This window comes from Telmatherina bonti, assembly GCF_933228915.1.
Source record: "Telmatherina bonti genome assembly, chromosome: 4".
In the NCBI taxonomy this organism is placed as follows: domain Eukaryota; kingdom Metazoa; phylum Chordata; class Actinopteri; order Atheriniformes; family Telmatherinidae; genus Telmatherina; species Telmatherina bonti.
The window spans coordinates 26975976-26994475 of record NC_136622.1 but is presented as its reverse complement, the minus strand read 5'-3'; the positions used below and the strand labels follow the sequence as shown (position 1 = coordinate 26994475).

At 37.6% G+C, this 18500-nt stretch overlaps 1 protein-coding gene across 1 annotated transcript; it reads left to right on the top strand.

Annotated features, from left to right (window-relative positions):
- Positions 1–461: 461 nt before the first annotated feature.
- On the top strand, positions 462–15675 carry ren (renin; the record flags this gene model as incomplete). Its single annotated transcript, XM_079238534.1, has 11 exons — positions 462–786; positions 838–1104; positions 12003–12108; positions 12532–12679; positions 13103–13226; positions 13453–13571; positions 13684–13880; positions 14684–14806; positions 14960–15101; positions 15198–15296; positions 15514–15675. The coding sequence occupies 11 exons, from the start codon at positions 462–464 to the stop codon at positions 15673–15675; spliced, it is 1812 nt and encodes a 603-aa protein (XP_079094660.1).
- Positions 15676–18500: the final 2825 nt, after the last annotated feature.

Below are 18500 nucleotides of genomic sequence, written 5' to 3'. Positions count from 1 at the left end.
CCCAAGTTGGGCAAACATTTCCTGACACAGCCCTGAAGAGGTTGGCTGTATACAGAGACAATGATGGACTCCTTGTGTGTGGGGGGCGGTTCCAATCATTTGCTGGAGAGCAAACTGTTGCTCCAATCCTGCCATTTAAGCACTGGATTTCCACCCTACTTGCCAGAGAAGCCCACAGTGTGAACCATGAGGGTATTGCTGGAACTCTTCTGAGAATGAGAAGAAAAGCATGGGTAATCAAAGGTCGAAGACATGCTAAGCGGGTGGTCGACAGCTGTGTCACCTGCAGAAAAAACAAGGCAAAGACATGTCAACAACAAATGGGAGACCTACCTCCCGAGAGGGTTAACCCTGCCAGACCTTTTGAATACACCACTTTAGACCTCTTTGGACCATACATGGTTAAAGATTAAGTGAGAAAGAGAGTCAAGATCAAAGTATGGGGCATTGTTTTCTGCTGCATGGCTTCAAGAGCCATACACACGGATGTTGTCAGTGACCAATCCTCTGAAGGTTTCCTACAAGCCTACCAAAGATTCACAGCACTCAGAGGTCACCCCAAAAAGCTGTGGTCTGATCCAGGTTCAAACTTTGTGGGAGCCAAGCCTGCACTGGAGGAGCTATACAGGTACCTTGACAGACTGGACAAGTCAGAGTTTGAAAACAAAGCAGCAGAGGATGGAACGGAGTGGTCATGGAAGATCCACCCTGCAGACTCACCCCATCGCAATGGTGCAGCTGAAGCAGCAGTTCGTTTGGTGAAAAGAGCCCTGAACAACCTAGCTGGTGAGAACATATTCACCTGGAGTGAATTCCAAACATTTCTGTTTACTGCAGCCAACCTTGTGAATGAAAGGCCAATAGATGCACGTGTGCAAAGCAGAGAAGACTGTATCCACTATATCAGCCCTAATAGTCTTTTGCTTGGACGAGCCAGCCCCAAAGGTGACATCGCTAAATTCGATTTTGAAGGCTACTCCTACAAAAGACTTCAAAACATTCAATCAGAAGTTACCAAGTTTTGGAAGAAGTGGTCTGAGCTGGCAGGACCAAATCTATTCATACGGAGCAAGTGGCACACAAAAGAGCGGAATATTGCAATCGGTGACATAGTTTGGGTGGCTGACCAAAACACACTAAGAAACCAGTACAAAGTTGGGAGGGTAGTAAAAGTGAACCAAGACAAAAAAGGAATCAGACGCTAATGTAAGAGTCTACCCAAGTTACCCAGTCCCGATAACCCCTGCAAAACAAGTCAAAGATAAAATTCCAGCTACTGTCCTACATAGAGATGTGAGATGTCTTATTGTCCTATTACCAATCGAAGAACAAGCACCACCAAACCCATGAAAATCCATGAAGACTGTGTGACCTCCCTTGGTGTCCCACCAGGAGCTCAAGTGGGAGGTGTCATGGCAAAGAAGATGTCTCTTCATTAAAACACCCTTTTCTTTATCTTTTAACTGTCTACACCATTTCTCACCTGTCACCTGTCTTCACCATCTCACCTTAAAACATATAGTGTAGTGAGCCCTTATGGCAACCAGATGGAGCTCCAACAGAAGGTTGGCTGGCTCTGTTGCTCCCAATCACTAATAAGTAAGAGAAACCAGGTGTGTCTGTAAACACCAATGAATACTTGGGTGAGCACAGAGACATGGCTGGTGAGTTTGGAGTTTTCATTTAAAGTCTATTTTTGAAATAATACATTGAGTGAACTTGATTCTAAAAGTCTTTAAAAAGTTAAAAGTTAAGTTATTTATATGAAAATAAAGGCCTGTGATGCCATGGGTAAATTGTTTGTGGGTCACAGCCAGCAACATTATTTGCCTGATAGTGGGAGAGGCTATGTTTAGTTTGGCTAGTTATAAATATGTATCTTTAGTAACTTAAGTACAGTAGTTAAAACAGTACGAGCTAAAAACATTGTAAATATGATTGGTAAACATTGTAAACATTGTAAATATTTTTTTTTAAAAAGATGGTAAAAGACCTGAGGTTAAAAACAAATGTAAATTGAAATATATAAATACTCTGTTTAAGCTAAGAGCATGTAATGCATGAATGGCTAAAAAATTGCTTGAATTTAAGTTTAAAACATTAAACTTTAAGTTTAAAACGTTAAACAATTAAAAATTTAAATTAGATAAAAACATTAAGATTATATATTAAGACAGAATTAAAATCAATCTGATTTCATGACTAAAATTTTTATGCTTTCTATTATTTAAAAAGTTTATAAAAACACGTACAGAAATAAATACACAGTTAAAAATATAAATAGAAATATATAAATATGAGGTAAAAACAATGAGGTAAAAACTATTTTCTAATTTTTCCTATTTAATTTCTTTAAGGTTTTCAACCTGCTGAAACTTCAAAATAAAGTTTTCAAAGAAGCTGAGTTGGCCTCACGTCCTCTGTTGCTCTACCAGTCCTATCAAGCGGGACAATCATTTTTTTTAACACAAGCTTGACAGTAATCTTTCCCCTCTCTCTCTCTCTCTTTTTCTTTTTCAGAAAAGTAATTTAATACCTTGTTTAAACACTTCATTTTGCATGTTTTGCTGTTCTTTTTTTTAAATTTATTTAATTTCCTGTTTCATATCTACTCTTCACACAATTTTATGTAAAACTCACACTACATTGTGTCAAAAATCAAATGCATCCTCGTTTTCAAGAACTTATAAGTCAGAAAATCCTCTGGTCCTTGTAAAACTAGAGCAATACATCCTCTGGTGGCCGAGAAGACAAAACATGTACTTACCCAAAGCCAACAAGCAGTAGTGCTGAAAAGAATACATCACATGATTTAATTGTTTGTAGAACCACTTTTACCAGCCACATCTTGTCTTTTAATCTTTCACCCACTCATTTGCCTTTATTTCTTTAGTTCATTGAGGTTTGCCAGTATTTGTTCACAATTCTTATTTATATTTGTTTAAAGCTTAGAGATGCTGAGTTTTACACAGTCTAACATTGCAATATACTTGAAGGGATGGCCACTCCTGGGAAGACTGGTTACAATTCTGCACGTTGGGAATAATCATTTGTGAATTGTGCAACTGTAGAATGATGAATGCTCCAGAACAAAATATTGCCAAAACATCTTCTTCTAAGAGGTTTTCACGTTTGATAATAGTCAGTAAAATAAATGGAGTTTATTAACCACTCCTGGCTGCTATGTTCTTTCTTTATTTCCATGGTAACAGTAAGGGTAAGCTTATTTTTTCACACACTGCATCTGGATGTTAACTTAGTTTTGACAAAAGAAATAATGACGTGGTTTAATATTTCATGCATTCTTTTTATTTTAAGGTTGTGTCACACAGTAGTGTGAAGATTCTTTAAAATACCAGCAAAAAGGAGTCCCCCTGTTAAAAAAAAAAAAAGGGAAATAAAGTAGAATACTATCCTTCCAACGATGTCCTCTACTGTTTGATTTCATGCTTGGGCTGTTCTCACTCATATATAAGTCGCTTTGGATAAAAGCATCTGCTAAATGACTAAATAGAATAGAACAGAATAGAATAGAATGGCCAGGCAGAGTTTGCCATTTTATGTACAATAATCTTGTTTGTCCTTTAAAAAAATAGATTAACTAAAAGTAATAAAAAAAAAAAAAAAATGGTTGAGTTAAAAAATCCTCCATCCCAAACTGAGCTAAAACCTAAAAACAAGAGAAAAATAAAAAGTTCTTTGCTTCGGAGCCTTTGGCTGGAAATCTTAGCCAGCCTCCAATCTCCCCATGGAGGTGATCTGGATGAAGCCAAGAGACGGGGTCTGGAGCTGCACGTCGCCCAACACGCCACTGTGGGGAGAGAAAACAGCGTGGCTCAGATAAAATAGTCTTTGTGGGGAGAAGGAGAATAGTTGCACTCTTGGTGTGCGCACAAGCTTTTGCACACCCCTTCACTTAGCTGTTAGCAGGCGTTGCATTAATTTCCTCCTGGCTGGGGTCTGCTTGGAAGCATCTCTGGGCCTCCGTCTGTGGTCCTTAGGATCATTTCCTTCTCTCCACCAGGTGCCACCAGTGCTGCAGCACTGTCTCCTTGTTCTGTCCTTCTCCCTTTGCTGTGGCTCCCCTGCCTTCTCTCCACTCAGTTCTTTTAAATTTTTGTTTGGAGAGCACATGGAGCAGTTTGTATGTCATTTTTCTACATCCAGACTCACCTCAGAGTCCTTTATGGAGGCATTGTTTTTGAGTGGAACATCCATTGGACTCAGCTTTATGATTTTGGGATTGGTTTGAGCAATGCTACAGGCTCTCATAAGCAATTGAGATGGTACTTTTCAAAATACTTGAAAGTTTTTTTCAAGATTACCAACAGAGACTATGTCTACCTAAGAGAGTTAGGAGATCTCCTGCTCTAAGTGCAATCAGTGAAAGAGAAAGGATATAACTGGCTTGACCTAGTTCAATACTGCAAGAGGCAATGGGTCAGTCTTTGAAGAATTACCATTCAGTCTCCAGCAACATGGATGGTACATGGAACTAACTACAGGCAGCAACCTGACATTGGTTTCCTAACCTTTTCTGTGCAATCAGTTCTTAAAAAAGCAAAAACTATGAATGATTAGGAATGTTTCCACATTTACATGACCCTCTACATCACATTTGATGACATGATGTAGGAGGTGATGATACCAGTTCATTTCAAGTAAAGATAGTGCTGTATGAACGGACGGAGGAGAGACTAAAATCTTTTTAGAAATAATTCAAGGGAAAAATTCAGCCTCCATCCTTGATGGTGAAACAATGACAAAACCCAGTTTCAAAATTAATTAGTAAGAGAAATGGAGGAGAAGAGCTTTGAAATTCTGTCCAAATTTTCAAAGCATTGCTTCTCTTTTGCAAAAAAAAAAAAAAAAAAAACCCAAAACAAACTGTAATGGAAATGCAGTTAATGACAGTCACATTACTGCTTACCATCAGGTTCCCACCATGGATGATGGGACAAGTTCCCCCGAGGAGGGAGTATGCGAGGAGAAAGAATAATCTCAGTTGTCACATACCACACCCCCCTGTACACAAGTTGGTGGAAATTACATAATTACAAAGTCACGCACCAAAGTCTGTCTTTTCAATGTGCTCCCCAATAATTATCCAGTGAAAGCAGCAGGAGCATACACCACAATGAATGTCCAAAGTAATTGATCTCTGCTAAATCAGCTTTCTTTGTGCATTTTGACATTGTGTGATGGAATCTTTCTGTATAGTCTCAGCACATGTACATGTGTGACAGAGTCCATGGGAAGGAAACCAAGGGACTTTGTTGTGAAGTCAGCTGACAGAAAGACTGATGTCAGCCTACCTGTCATAATGGTTACAGAGAACTCGGTGGAGATTCCTACTCCAGTAGCTGGAATATACTATCCCCACTTTAAATGTCTAACCTCTGAGATACCCCAACTTGACCCCAAATTGCAATACGGCTTCTCCTCAGAAGAGATATAATCCAAGTGTACAAGGTTTTCGAACACCATAATGGGCTAGAGTTTGCCCCCCTTTCCAAAAAGATCACCACTGGACAATGGACACCCAAGTTTAGGAGTCCACACCCCAATGAAATAAACACAATGAAGAATTTAAGTGGTTAATAATCTCATATTAGGTATTTTCAGCACTATCAAAGACACCAGTGTGACCTGTTTAAATTGAGAGAAGGTTTTCGGCCTGACAATTTACAACTAAAAAGCTCCTTCAATAGACAATCTTTTCCCTATTCAGGATCACAGATTAGGTTATTCAAGATGGTACAAATAGCTCTCCTATGGAAGTAACCTTGATTATGCAAGAAATCATCTGTATCACTGAGAAGTCCACTCAGGGAAAACCCAGACAGTAAACAACACTACATTGATTTCATGAAGTAAAAAACAGTAATGCCTAAAAAGCTCCCCCATTCCAACCAGAGAAAGAATGCTGGTACTGCATGGGTCTACAGTGGCCCCTCTGACTTGTTGCCTCCCCCATTTATCAGTCTAGGGTCCACTTTTGTTTAGTTTTGCTATGCTACCTCTGGGGTCGATTTAGGAAGCATGGGGCATTGCTTTCATTGCTTTGACGATGATTTGTTGGTGTATCTGCCACTGAAGGGTCTGTCCAAAGATTCCCTTCAGGCAGTCCTAAATTGCATGACTGACATTAAAACATGGATGGACTTAAAATCCTTAAAATTAAATGAGAACAAAACAGAGGTTGTCTTGTTTGGTCACCCGGAGCTGGTTCAGGTCATTGCTAAGTCCTTTTGGCTGCTACCACCTCACAGAGGATCCCATGCTAGTTGCGTTGCTGTGATTGTGGATGGTCTTTTTAAGATGGACAAACAGATCAGCTAGCTAAGTTTAGCTTAGGTTAAGTCTAGCTTCTTCTAGCTCAGACTTATCATCAAAGTCAAATCTTGTCTAAGTCATTCATGCTTTTATTTCTTATCCCTAGACTGTTGTAACTCCTTGTATGTGTGAATTGAACGGTTTGAGAGCTTCACCGCCTGTAATTTGTTCAAAGTGTCGCTGCTCATCTCGTCACTATAGCACAAAGAGTTGCTAAAAATTGCTAACTTCACTCCACTGGCTACTTGTCAAATACAGGATGGATTTTGAGATACTTTTATTTGTTTTTTAAGTGTCTGCATTGGTTCCCCACAGAATACCGGTCTTTCTCAGTGTACTGCACTGGCCCTCAGAAAGCTTCATTTAGCCAGTCAGATGATCTTGCAGGTTACTTGATCTATGCTAACAACTAGAGGAGACTGAACATTTGCAGTTGTGGCCGGCTCTGTGAAACGCTTTGCCTTTAACTGTGTGCTCTGCAAACAGTCTGTCAGCGGTTAAAGCTATGCTTAAGATGCACTTGTTTGCTTGACCTTTGGCTGAGTATAGGCACCCCATTGGGGTTTTATGATATACATTTGTGCGTTGTCCCAGTGTTTTATCTTACTGGTTTCTGTAAAGCTCTTTGGAGGCTTTGGCAGTATAAATGTGCTTCTGTATATAAATAAAATTGACAGTGACATTGCTTTAGCTTGCATGACATTTAACTGAGCTACATTTAAATTTAAAGATTTTTTCTATTATGCTACATTTGAAGTTTAATACTAAACATTTCTTTTCTGTCAGAATTACGGTTTTACATCATTCACATGCTGTGGAAAGAAATGTGTAAAACTTCTGCGGCAGTGTGTGGTGAAATAAAGTCAAATCTGTCTTGTTGAGGAAGAGGACTCCTTAATGAGGACAGAGTGGTTAATAAAATGACCTGGACCAGATGATTTCTATTATTTGCTAATACATAAATTATTTTGATATTTAGTGTCACCAGGGAAGGTATAAATAGCATTGTGTTTGAAATCAATTCAGTTGCTCTAGTTTAATGATCCTCTTCATTTGCTTACATAGCGAGATTTACTTTTGCAAACTAAGATGGTCTTTTTTTTAAATCATTTGCTCTACTTTTATTTTTTATCCAATAGTTTTATTTATGTCATGTGATATTGATATTTAATCTACTTTTGTGTGCACTTGACTCTACTTAGCTTTTTCAAGGTTTGTTCTATGATGAACAGAGTCTGCTGCAGCCCAAATAGATGTGTCTGTTCAACCCTTTTCCAAAATTATTACATTTTAATTAAGTGAAATTTTTAAAACTAAAGCTCATTTGCAATAATGGTTATTGTGTGATGGAAGCTTCCATTAAAATATATCACAGCAAACCACAGACACTCCCATGAATTGAAGTATGTCTGATGAGTTGATTGCCATATTCTTTACATATTAATATCATCATTTTATATATAATTTTTAGGAATTAGGTTTTGGTTCACCTGTAAGTTATGTTATGTTGAATGTTTCTCTTCACATTCTGCAAATGCAGGTTTAGCAAGTTGACCTAAGTGCTACAATGTGCAGCATAAAAAAAAAAAAAATACTGAAACAAGTTTTGTGGATCCATATATGCATCAAACAAAATTATATTCATGCCCTGAGCTGGACTTACAAATTTCTAGAAATCCGATTGAATTCCTTACATGAAAGTTTCCTTTAGTTCTTAAAGAGGTATAATGCTGCCATCTGCTGGCCAGAAGCAGCACAGCATACACGTTTGGAAAAACATGAAAACAAACAAACAAAAAAGATCTTGATACACAGCCAAGAGAGGATTAAGACATAAAATTCAGTTCAATTAATCCTAGAAAAAATAATTTAGAAAGTTATTCTGGGAATGGATACTCCGCTGTCGTGCAAACATTATGTTTTTACTACTTCTTTTGATTTTAATTTTCGCATTTTTCACCTCCTGTTGGGAAGACTGGTCCACACATTTTCATGCATATTGACTCCAGATGGAATCACAGTGTAATTCAAAGTTTATTGGATTCAAATTCATAAACATAACTGAGCGAAAAATCCTCCCAAACCAATTAGCCTGCTCTCTATGTGCTGGAGTGTAAAAGTAACTGGTTACAAGTAAGTGAAAAACATGAAAATACTTTGTATTTGATTCTGAGACCAGTTTCTCGGAATTTGATGGGATTGTTAGTAATTTAGCGAGTCAGTCTTGTTTGATTGATAACTTCTTTCAAGTCTTATTCTCTACTAACAATCACTGCTCTGCTTCATTTATCTTATCACGAGAGGTAGCTTAACATCATACGTCCAGTCAATTCAGCCGCAGTTGTGAGGTTGTCAGCACAAAACTTTTGAAGTTTCATCTGTTCCATCTATAACAACTTATTCCTTTTGATTATTTTTCATCAGCTTTTTCATTTTGTGCAATTCTGTTAAAGAGTTTTGTGCAGCCCAAGAGTACTGAGTCGAGTCAATATTAATGGTATTTCAAAATATAAACAATAAATTAATAAATCATTTTCATTCTACATTTCCCATGCCCACTAGCAGTGTGGACATGTAGAAAGGTGGGAGGCCATTCAGGAGTGACGCATGGGACTGTCTCTGCCGTGTGGGAAAGAAACTTACGGGTATCTATTTATCCACATAGTTCAAAAAGTCAGATGTCTGCAATCTGCCATGAAAACCTGCTTGTAAAGCAGAATTGTATAATGAATTATGTACAGATGCTGTTCAAGGCTGCATTTTAGGTTAATTGTGTGTTTTTAAACTGAAATAAGTTGCATCGTTGAGTTAGCAAATACCCAAATAGTTGCATGTAATATTTTCTGTGTTTAACCATGAGTATGGAACTACTTATGTTGAGCACGTCCTGTACAGAGGGCCTCTAGAGGTTCTTTGTTGCAAACAGCTGCATGTTGTGGCTGACAACATCACTATGACAGCAGAAAGAATGATCCAAAACAGATATAACAATGAGCTAAAGCTCATTATGATGCTGAGCTAAAGGAGCTGCAAGGAAAGTAATTAGCACTGTATGTGATGAATGTTTTTATTTCACTTTGGCACTTTCATTTGAGACATTATTTACTGAGTTTTGTTGTGAAAATTAGTAGCCGTTGTTGGCAAAATAATTAGCCAGCATCTTACTCTGCTATGTTGCCCCTGATGTGCGTAAGCAGGCTATCTTTCTTCAGAAGCACTGTCTACCTATGCATTGGCTGTCTGCGCCTGACATGAACATGTCTCCAGGATATTGGGTGGGTGGTCAGTCAAGTGCCAACACACCACCTCACACTGACAGACTCCATACTGTGAGAACCTTCCCTGTGGGCAGACGCAGAGAGAATAAGAACAGAATGGATTGGTGTTAAGCTTAGTCGAATCTGAGCCGAGCAGCAAGAGGTGCATATAAAACACACAAAACTGCCAATTCCCAAGAACTGCATAATGCACTCAACATGAGCGCTTCTTTATGCCAGTGATTTTTATCTGAGACTGTTATTTGAATGTACTAATGAATGTTGTTCCTCCTTTTTTTTAAAAATCTGATTTGTGAAAATCAATGCTGAGTGAATGCACAAGCTGTAGAAAACTGCAACAGAGGAGTGCAGATGTGTTGGCTTCACTGGTAATGGAACTGATGGGTGTGGGAACAACAGGCCATCCAAAAGAAAAAAAAAACTGTCACTTACGTTGACAACACAATAAAACCAAAGAATTACCACTGTTTAGAACCCATGACAGATCACAACATGGTAGCTGCATGCTTTTTTACAGCACAGCATCACAGACCAGCAACTGCTTATCAACACATTGTTTATTTTGAAGCCAATTTGAATGTGCACCATGGCTATTTCCGCAATGAAACAAAACAAAAAGAAACATCACAGGACATTATTGGAGGAAGAAATAAAAGAGAGAAAATGACAGAACAAGAGATAAGATGAGAGTCAACGTCAGATTGACCTTCTTTGGCGGATCTCATCTCAGCTTTCAGTGTGTGTGTGTATGTGTGTGTGTGTGTGTGTGTGTGTGTGTGTGTGTGTGTGAGTGGGGGTGGTGCTAAAATCTGCCAAAGTTCAGTAGTTTTTCTTTTTTAGTAATGTATTTTATATTTCACTGTTGTGTTTTGAGGTTTTGTTTGTTGTTTCTGGTATGTTGTGATGTTAGTTTTTTGTCTTCAGTTTCTGCGTGTTTTATTGCTATAATGAAATGTGCTAATCTAGTATTAAATGTTACGTTCTACTGCTTTTTTGTTAGTGTGTATTTTTAGTTTTGTTGTATTTTTGGAACTTTCTTTTTTTCTATTTTGTTATATTACCAAAGTGTTCAGTTCCAGTGTTTTATTGGTTTTTGTTCCATGTGTTTGGTGTTTTTTGTTGTATTTGCTTCTTGTAATTGTATTTTGCAACTCAATCAACAATGTACTGTAACTCCCTCTATTCTTAAATTTAAACTATTAAATCAAACACATTTCTTTTAAAGTAAATCGACCAGTCACGCCATCCAGTGAAGAAACAACAGATGAGATAAACAATGTGTTAGCGCTCTCAGCACAGTCTCCAGCAGCTGAGTTTTCAAATTACTTGTATTTGAGTTTCGGAATCAAAACTTTACTACTTCGCTTTGACATCTGACAATATCTTTCATTGTGTGGGTGCCTTAAGGCAAATTAAAAGGCATTTTGTGAAACTGTTAAAACCATTCAAATGACTGGATAAACCTTGATTTGTGGGCGGAGCCACCAAGCACCAAATTCCACCATCAGTAAGGGTCCTGTATATACATTTTGACAGAAGAAACTGCATTGACTGAGGTAATGAAATGCAATTAGTTGCTATTTAGATACTTTATTTAGCGTACTTTGACCATAAATTCTTCCTCCTTGCAGGTTCAATACTGAAGAAGCAAATTCCTGTGGTTGAATAATTGCGGTAATTCAAGCATGTACAAACTTGCAACCATATCTATTATTTTTCTTGGAGACCGATTTGTGTTTTTAATGTTCAATAACTTGATTTTTTAATCATGTAAAGCACTTTGTGTTGCTGTTATGTATGAGAGCACATACTAAATAAATGACATTTATTAATACATTTTCTGCTTGTTTTACTGCTAATGCTTCTACAAGAAGTCATCAAAACTTCTGCATTTTGAACATGTCAAAACCAGTTTAGGCTCCATGTCTTTCCAATTTGCCTCTCGACTCTACAACTTCTTCTGTTAAGACATCAGCATAAAGTCTTCAGTAAGTTGAAGCAAGGCTAGCACTGCAGGTCACATTCAAGAGAAGAGGGCATTCACACAGCTGTTTTGTGGGAGCACCAAATTCTAGTTTTCTCTTCTTCTCACAGCCCTGGAGAGAAGGTGTTGAGTCCACAGACGTCAGCAAGCTGCAAAGCTCTGCATCCAGCTTAAAGTCCAAGTTGTTTTTCAAAGGGTTAGAGTTCAGATCACTCTCTGACCTTTATAACAGGAGGGGCTGTGTGATTGATGCTTGTTTGCAAGCGGTCACCTCCAGGAAAGATCTACATCCAGTAGCTAATGGGAGAGTGCAGGGAGTATAAATAGGGACAGGAGACAAGCCACCATACTGCAGTAGGCAACTTTCACAGAGTCTGATTCAATAAACGTGGATATTCACCTAGATTTTCCTTCTGCTGTCAGAGAAGTCAGTATGACTCCACGTCTGAGTTACTGGATGTGCTTGACTGCTTTATTGCTGACAGTGACCATGGGCCATGCTTTGAGAAGGTAGCAAACTTATTGCTTTTTAAATCTCCTGCTTTGTTTAAAGTGTCGTTCAGCAGTTTAGACTCGCAAGTGAACAAGAGAAAATGTGCTGCTGGAAAAGTGACAGAGTACAATTAAACCAATAACAACAGGAAAACAAATATGTTTTTCTGGTTCATTATAAAAGCCAGTGATTTCAGATCTGGCTCAGCATCTGTTTTTATTCATTTGACTACCTAGGCGCTGAAAGCAAAGCACATCTGTACTTTGTTATGGGGTCATTGTCATACTGGGACCATGACCAGGCACATGTGTCAGATATATGAAATATATACCCTTAAAGAACTTTTTTTAACTTGTTTGTTGCATCTCATCTGCTGTTTCGCTTGATATTTCTCTTTATTGTTTTCTTAATTTCTTTCTTTATTTCTGATCTGCTTTTAGAATCTCCCTGAAGAAGATGCCATCCATCAGAGAGACGCTGCAGGAAATGGGTGTTTCCATGGCACAGGTGTTGACGGAGCTGGCCCAAATGAACACAGCTTACACCAACAATGGAACTGTTCCCACACCACTAACCAACTACTTGGATGTGAGACATTTTTATGTGCCATTGTGTATTCACAGGAACTTTTTTTTTTTTTAAACTTACCATGAATGTGTTGTTGTGTGTAAGCTTCTACAGGTAATAGGAAATCAAGATGTGTTAAATTGAAGGCATCTGGATTTACTTTTTAAGTTTAAGGTAAAGACAGACTTTCTTCTTGAGGGTTAAAGGGGCCCACACATCCAAGAGCCTTCGTCACTGCTCTTGAGCGAGTGTTGAAATGTCTGCTCGTATAAAACAGCAGATCCATTTGCCTTTGAATTAAAATTCTGTGTGTGAGTCATTCTTAACATCATATTCCATGCCCTTAAACTAAATTAGTAGATTACTGCACAAGGAAAATTTTGTTTTTTTTAATGGCTAAATGCTGTAGCATTAAAGTAATAGGAGATTATTTATTTTTCCCAGACTCAGTACTTTGGAGAAATAAGCATCGGTTCTCCAGCCCAGATGTTCAATGTGGTGTTTGACACAGGCTCTGCCAATTTGTGGGTGCCCTCGCAAAGGTGCTCACCTTTCTCCACAGCCTGTTGTAAGTATCAATGTATATGAAAAGGAATAAATATATACATGCGTGTGTGTAAATATATATATATATATATATATATATATATATATATATATATATATATATATATATATATATATATATATATTACTAAAAGAAACTTCAATGCACAATTCAGTGAAAACAGTTGATTACATTTCAAAATGATATCCACTTGTTTTATAACTCAAATGACATTTTGAACTGGTAGTTACCCACAACAGATACGATGCTTCTCACTCCCACACTTACATCGAGAATGGCACGGGATTTTCTATCCAGTATGCATCTGGAAATGTCCGGGGATTTCTGAGTGAAGATGTGGTTGTGGTGAGTTGAAAGTTTATACCCATAAATCAAAGGTATTTCCTTCTCACTTCAGAGCTTGAACTCTCTTTTACCACGTTACACCTTTGATCTCCGCTGTGTTTGATCCCCGCAGGTTGGTGGTATACCTGTGGTGCAAGTATTTGCCGAAGCTACTTCTCTATCAGCCATGCCCTTTATCTTTGCCAAGTTTGATGGCGTCCTGGGGATGGGTTACCCAACTGTGGCCATTGATGGTATTACTCCAGTGTTTGACCGCATCATGTCCCAGCATGTTCTCAAAGAACAAGTGTTTTCTGTCTACTACAGCAGGTAAGTTCAAGCAGATAGTTTATCATTTTTTGTAAATTTTGCCTTATGTGATGCATACTCACAAGAGAACTGGAGCAAATTAGATTTACCTGATTATGACAAAGCTGCATGTATTCTGGAATGTTTAAAGAAAGCATGATCAAATGACATCAATTATCACACACACACACACACACACACACACACACACACACAAAAAGCAAGTTCTACATGTTGTGAAAAAAAAAAAAATTCAAAGGATTTCAACAGATGATTAATAATTTGTTTCTCATATGTCTTAGCCATTTGTTATGCTTATGTCTGAAGCACTTGAAAAAATATTACTCTTTCACCACGCAAAGCTTTAAAGGTAAGAGACATAGAATGAACCATCTGCTCAAGAGCTCTTTAATTAACCAACAAAGATAAATTACTGAGACCAACAATAATGCAGACAAAAATGCACTGAAACGGTAAACTCAAAGCACTGACAGATTCTGAGACACGGGCCCCTGCACACAGACATGTTACTAAATCCCTGATCATCAAAGCAATGGAGAACAAGTATTTTAAGTCTACTTGTGGTTGATATATGCATTGCAGAGGTTGTATTTGCTTTCAGTCAGGTCAAATATTTTGTGGTCATTAGTCTTCTTTTTTGTATTTTCTTTAAAAAGCTTGAGCCATTGTGCACTTACAGTGGTCATTTAAGGGTAACAGGCATTTTAAACAGTAATCCAGGGCTAACCTGCCCACCAGGGTCCCTTATCCTGTGCCAGTATGCTCATTTATTGGTCTTTCCATGATTGCTTCATTGCTTCCAGGGATCCAAAACATTCTCCTGGTGGAGAGCTGGTCCTCGGAGGGACTGACCCCAACTACTACACTGGGAATTTTAATTATATGGAAACCAGAGAGGTGGGGAAATGGGAAGTTACTATGAAGGGGTGAGATATTTGTATTATGCGCAATACAGCATGTGTGTGCGTGTATGCGTGTGTATATGCGTGTGTATATGCGTGTAGGTGCGCCCATGCATTCATGCAGCCATTCAGAATCTACACGTGTTTTGTGTTATGCCTCCTCTCTCATTCGTTCAGTGTTTCCGTGGGGATGGAAATGATGTTATGTGCAGAGGGCTGCACAGCTGTGATCGACACAGGCTCCTCCTACATCACAGGCCCGGCCTCCTCTGTGTCTGTGCTGATGAAAACCATCGGAGCTCGGCTGGATGAAAGTGGAGTAAGTATTACACATCCAACACGATTTCCAACAAAAGACGGCGCTTTTTAAAAGTTCTTCACTTGTCATCGTCTTTCACTTTGTGTTGTCCACCAGTACAAAGTCAACTGTGACGCCGTCACAACATTGCCAAGTGTCACTTTTCATTTGGGAGGCCAAGAATACACACTCACACATGAGGATTATATCTTATGGGTAAGAACAGGAACAAATTACTTAATTTAAAAAAAAAAAAAAAAAAATCATGAAAATATTTTCTATTTTTGACACATCAATCTTGCTGTTGTACACATATTTTTAATAAATAATAAACATTGTGACGGATTATTTTTACATTGCACTATTTCTTTAGATTTACTTATGTAATATTATTAGTGGCCTATGATGATAAAACTGTTCTTTGTGACTCCAGCAATCGCAGATTGAAGGCGATGTCTGCATTGTCACCTTCAGAGGCTTGGATGTGCCACCACCTACAGGTCCCATCTGGATTTTGGGAGCCAACTTTATTGCCCGATACTACACAGAGTTTGACCGTCACAATAATCGGATAGGGTTTGCTACAGCAGTCTGACAGGAAGTTCAACATCAGCCATCTTCCACTGTGCCTCTGCTTTTTCTAGTTTTCTTGTTATCTTCTGATGACTTCCTACCATATTTCACTATGACCTTGAATGGTCTTTTTCTAATAGCTCGTGATCAAAATATGCTTTATCTACAGCAATGGCAATTGTGAATACAAAACATGTATTGTAAGTTTAACAAAAGTTTTCTGTTTGTTTCATTTATTGTTATTTGGCACCATTTGCTCTAAACACCTGCTTAAATATTATTTATGCACATATATAAGCAAATAGATTACATCTGCATTATTCTGACTTAATAAAATGGATTTCTGAAGTTTAATCTAAATGTGATTTCATTTCCAGCATTGACTGCGGTGTTTCCATCTCAGTCTGTTGAATGCATTTCGTGACCATAATGTGAAAGTCAAGGCTGAAGTTGGAAACAGATGCTGTAACAGATTTCATCTGCCACACCAAAGCAGTCTCAAACACATCTACCATTGTTAAATAGCTTGAGAAGAACATATCTGTTTTGTGAAAACAATGGGTTTTTCAGTCAAATTCTTTCACTTTAAGCTTAAGTTGTCAGCTGTTGAAGATTTAGCAAGTGCTGTTGTACATAAAATAACAAAGTGTCAGTCTTAAAGTCCTTGGGAAGCTTGTGGTTGCTAATACCAAGAGGTTGAACTTAATTAAAAAAAAAAAAAAAACATGTTCTTTAAATTAAAATATAATTAATCTGACAAAACTTTGTAGTCTGAAAAAAAATTCCTGTGAGCAAAGGTGCAAATTCAAGACTGACATGACATGAATAGTTGTTTCTGCTTACATAGCAGTCAAAGGAGACACAAAGACAATAAAAATGTAAAAAGCACCTAAATCTATCAGATGCTCTTGTCAGGCCTTTTTGTCCTTTATTCTCCAAATTGGTAGGGAAGATCTCTCATGCTGCTTTAAAATGACAGTGGGGTTGTCACGCTTCCTTGCTCTCACATCCATGAATTGTCTGTTTTGGATTTTATCTGTTGACAGTGTGCAATGAGGTGAGCGTGGACACTGGCATCTGATCAAAAGTCAAAGCATTGCATAAACATGTCTTTCAAATGAGTCAACGCAGCTATTCAGGCTGGAAATTTGCCCACAGAAACACTCACACACATATTCACACGACAGACAAAGACTTTTCAGGGAACGCTGTTAAAATCTCCATTATTTTATGTAAAATTCCTCAAGATATTTCACTTCATTGCGAGAAGTATGCACCCCACATCAGTTAATTTACTGCAGCCTACTAAACATGTCAGTGTCAAATATTTGTGAAGTTCTTTAACATGATAAGACAATCTCTTTATAGTCCTAATAAAAAGTAGATGAAGAAACTGTTGCCAGTAGCACAGTTGACTATAATTAGATTTACTGTTAACCTTGCATGTCAGCTGTGGTGGAAATTTGACCACTGTATTGTTTTCAAGCCATGTACAAACCAGGGAGAAGAAATTAACATTTACTCTTTGAATCTGAGAAGATTGCCTTAATATTTCCAGAAACTACTCCAGTGTCACTGAAGACAGAAGACGTTTTGTCTCTTCTGACACTGGTTGCCCTCAAGATTATAGATTGAAATATCATAAATGTCTCAGTCAGGTTTTTTAAGTCACATCTGAAACATAGAACATGATATAACATATTAAGAGAAGTTATTCTGAAATATTGGCTGGAATGGACACTTGCAGGGTGTTTGGTGGAATTACTTATTGCTCTGGCTTCAGATTGTATGTGAACATACAGTTGTGTACAACTTTTTGTTTGTGTGTATGTATAAACTGTATATAAACTGTTACCTCTAAAAGAAGTACAACAGATGATATTAAAAGAGGTCTGCTCTTGAGGATTCACCCAGTTGGGCTCCTTAAAGACTGATTATGAATAATCTAATTACCTCTGCCAGCATGCATTCCTGGTTCCCTCCAATTTTCTTTTTTTTAGAAAACTTTATTGAATATAGTCTGAAATTTAACCTCCTAAAAAAAAATGTGCCTCTCTCTGTTTTTAAGTGTAGTTATGTGAGAGGGAAGAGGGAGAGAGCAGGGGATGAAATCCAGCAAAGGACCTGGGACTGGTCTGGGACTCACACTATGACCAGATTCATCAGTAATAAAACAATAATGTAATAAACAGTGTACATCCTGTAACAAAGAAATATACTGACAAAGAAAATAACTGATACAAAAGTGACTTGGTGTAAAAATCGAAGGATTTTGTTGAAATGGTTTGAAAGCATAATTTGTCATGTTTGAGTTGACTTAGATTTCTAGAATATTGGCTCTGTTGTTGTCCTTAATGTAAAAATACGTTTAGTAATTATACAAAAAATGTACAAAACAATGGAAGATGCTTTTAAAGGAGAAGTATATTTGTGAGGAGGATGCTTACATTAAAAAAAAAAGTCACTTAAGAAAACTTCATAAATTGCATAAATGAAGTGAATACATAAATATGGCACAGGACCTTTTCCAACACAGAAATAGATATTAATAGGGGAAGAATTTGAGATTTTATTGTAAGGTCCTCACACATTAGCCTTTGTAATATTGTTATAGAATCAAGCTTTATAATATAAAAGTAAAAGATAATGACATGACACTCTGCATAAACTCCATTGCATGAGTGTGAAATGATAGATAGATAGATAGATAGATAGATAAATAGAAGTAAATGTCTTGCATCAGCTTTGAAGGTTTATCACAGAATGAATTCTAATGAGGATTAGTGTCACCCAATACCAAACACCAAAACCCCGATCACTGATTAGATGTTCCTGTGATTACATAAC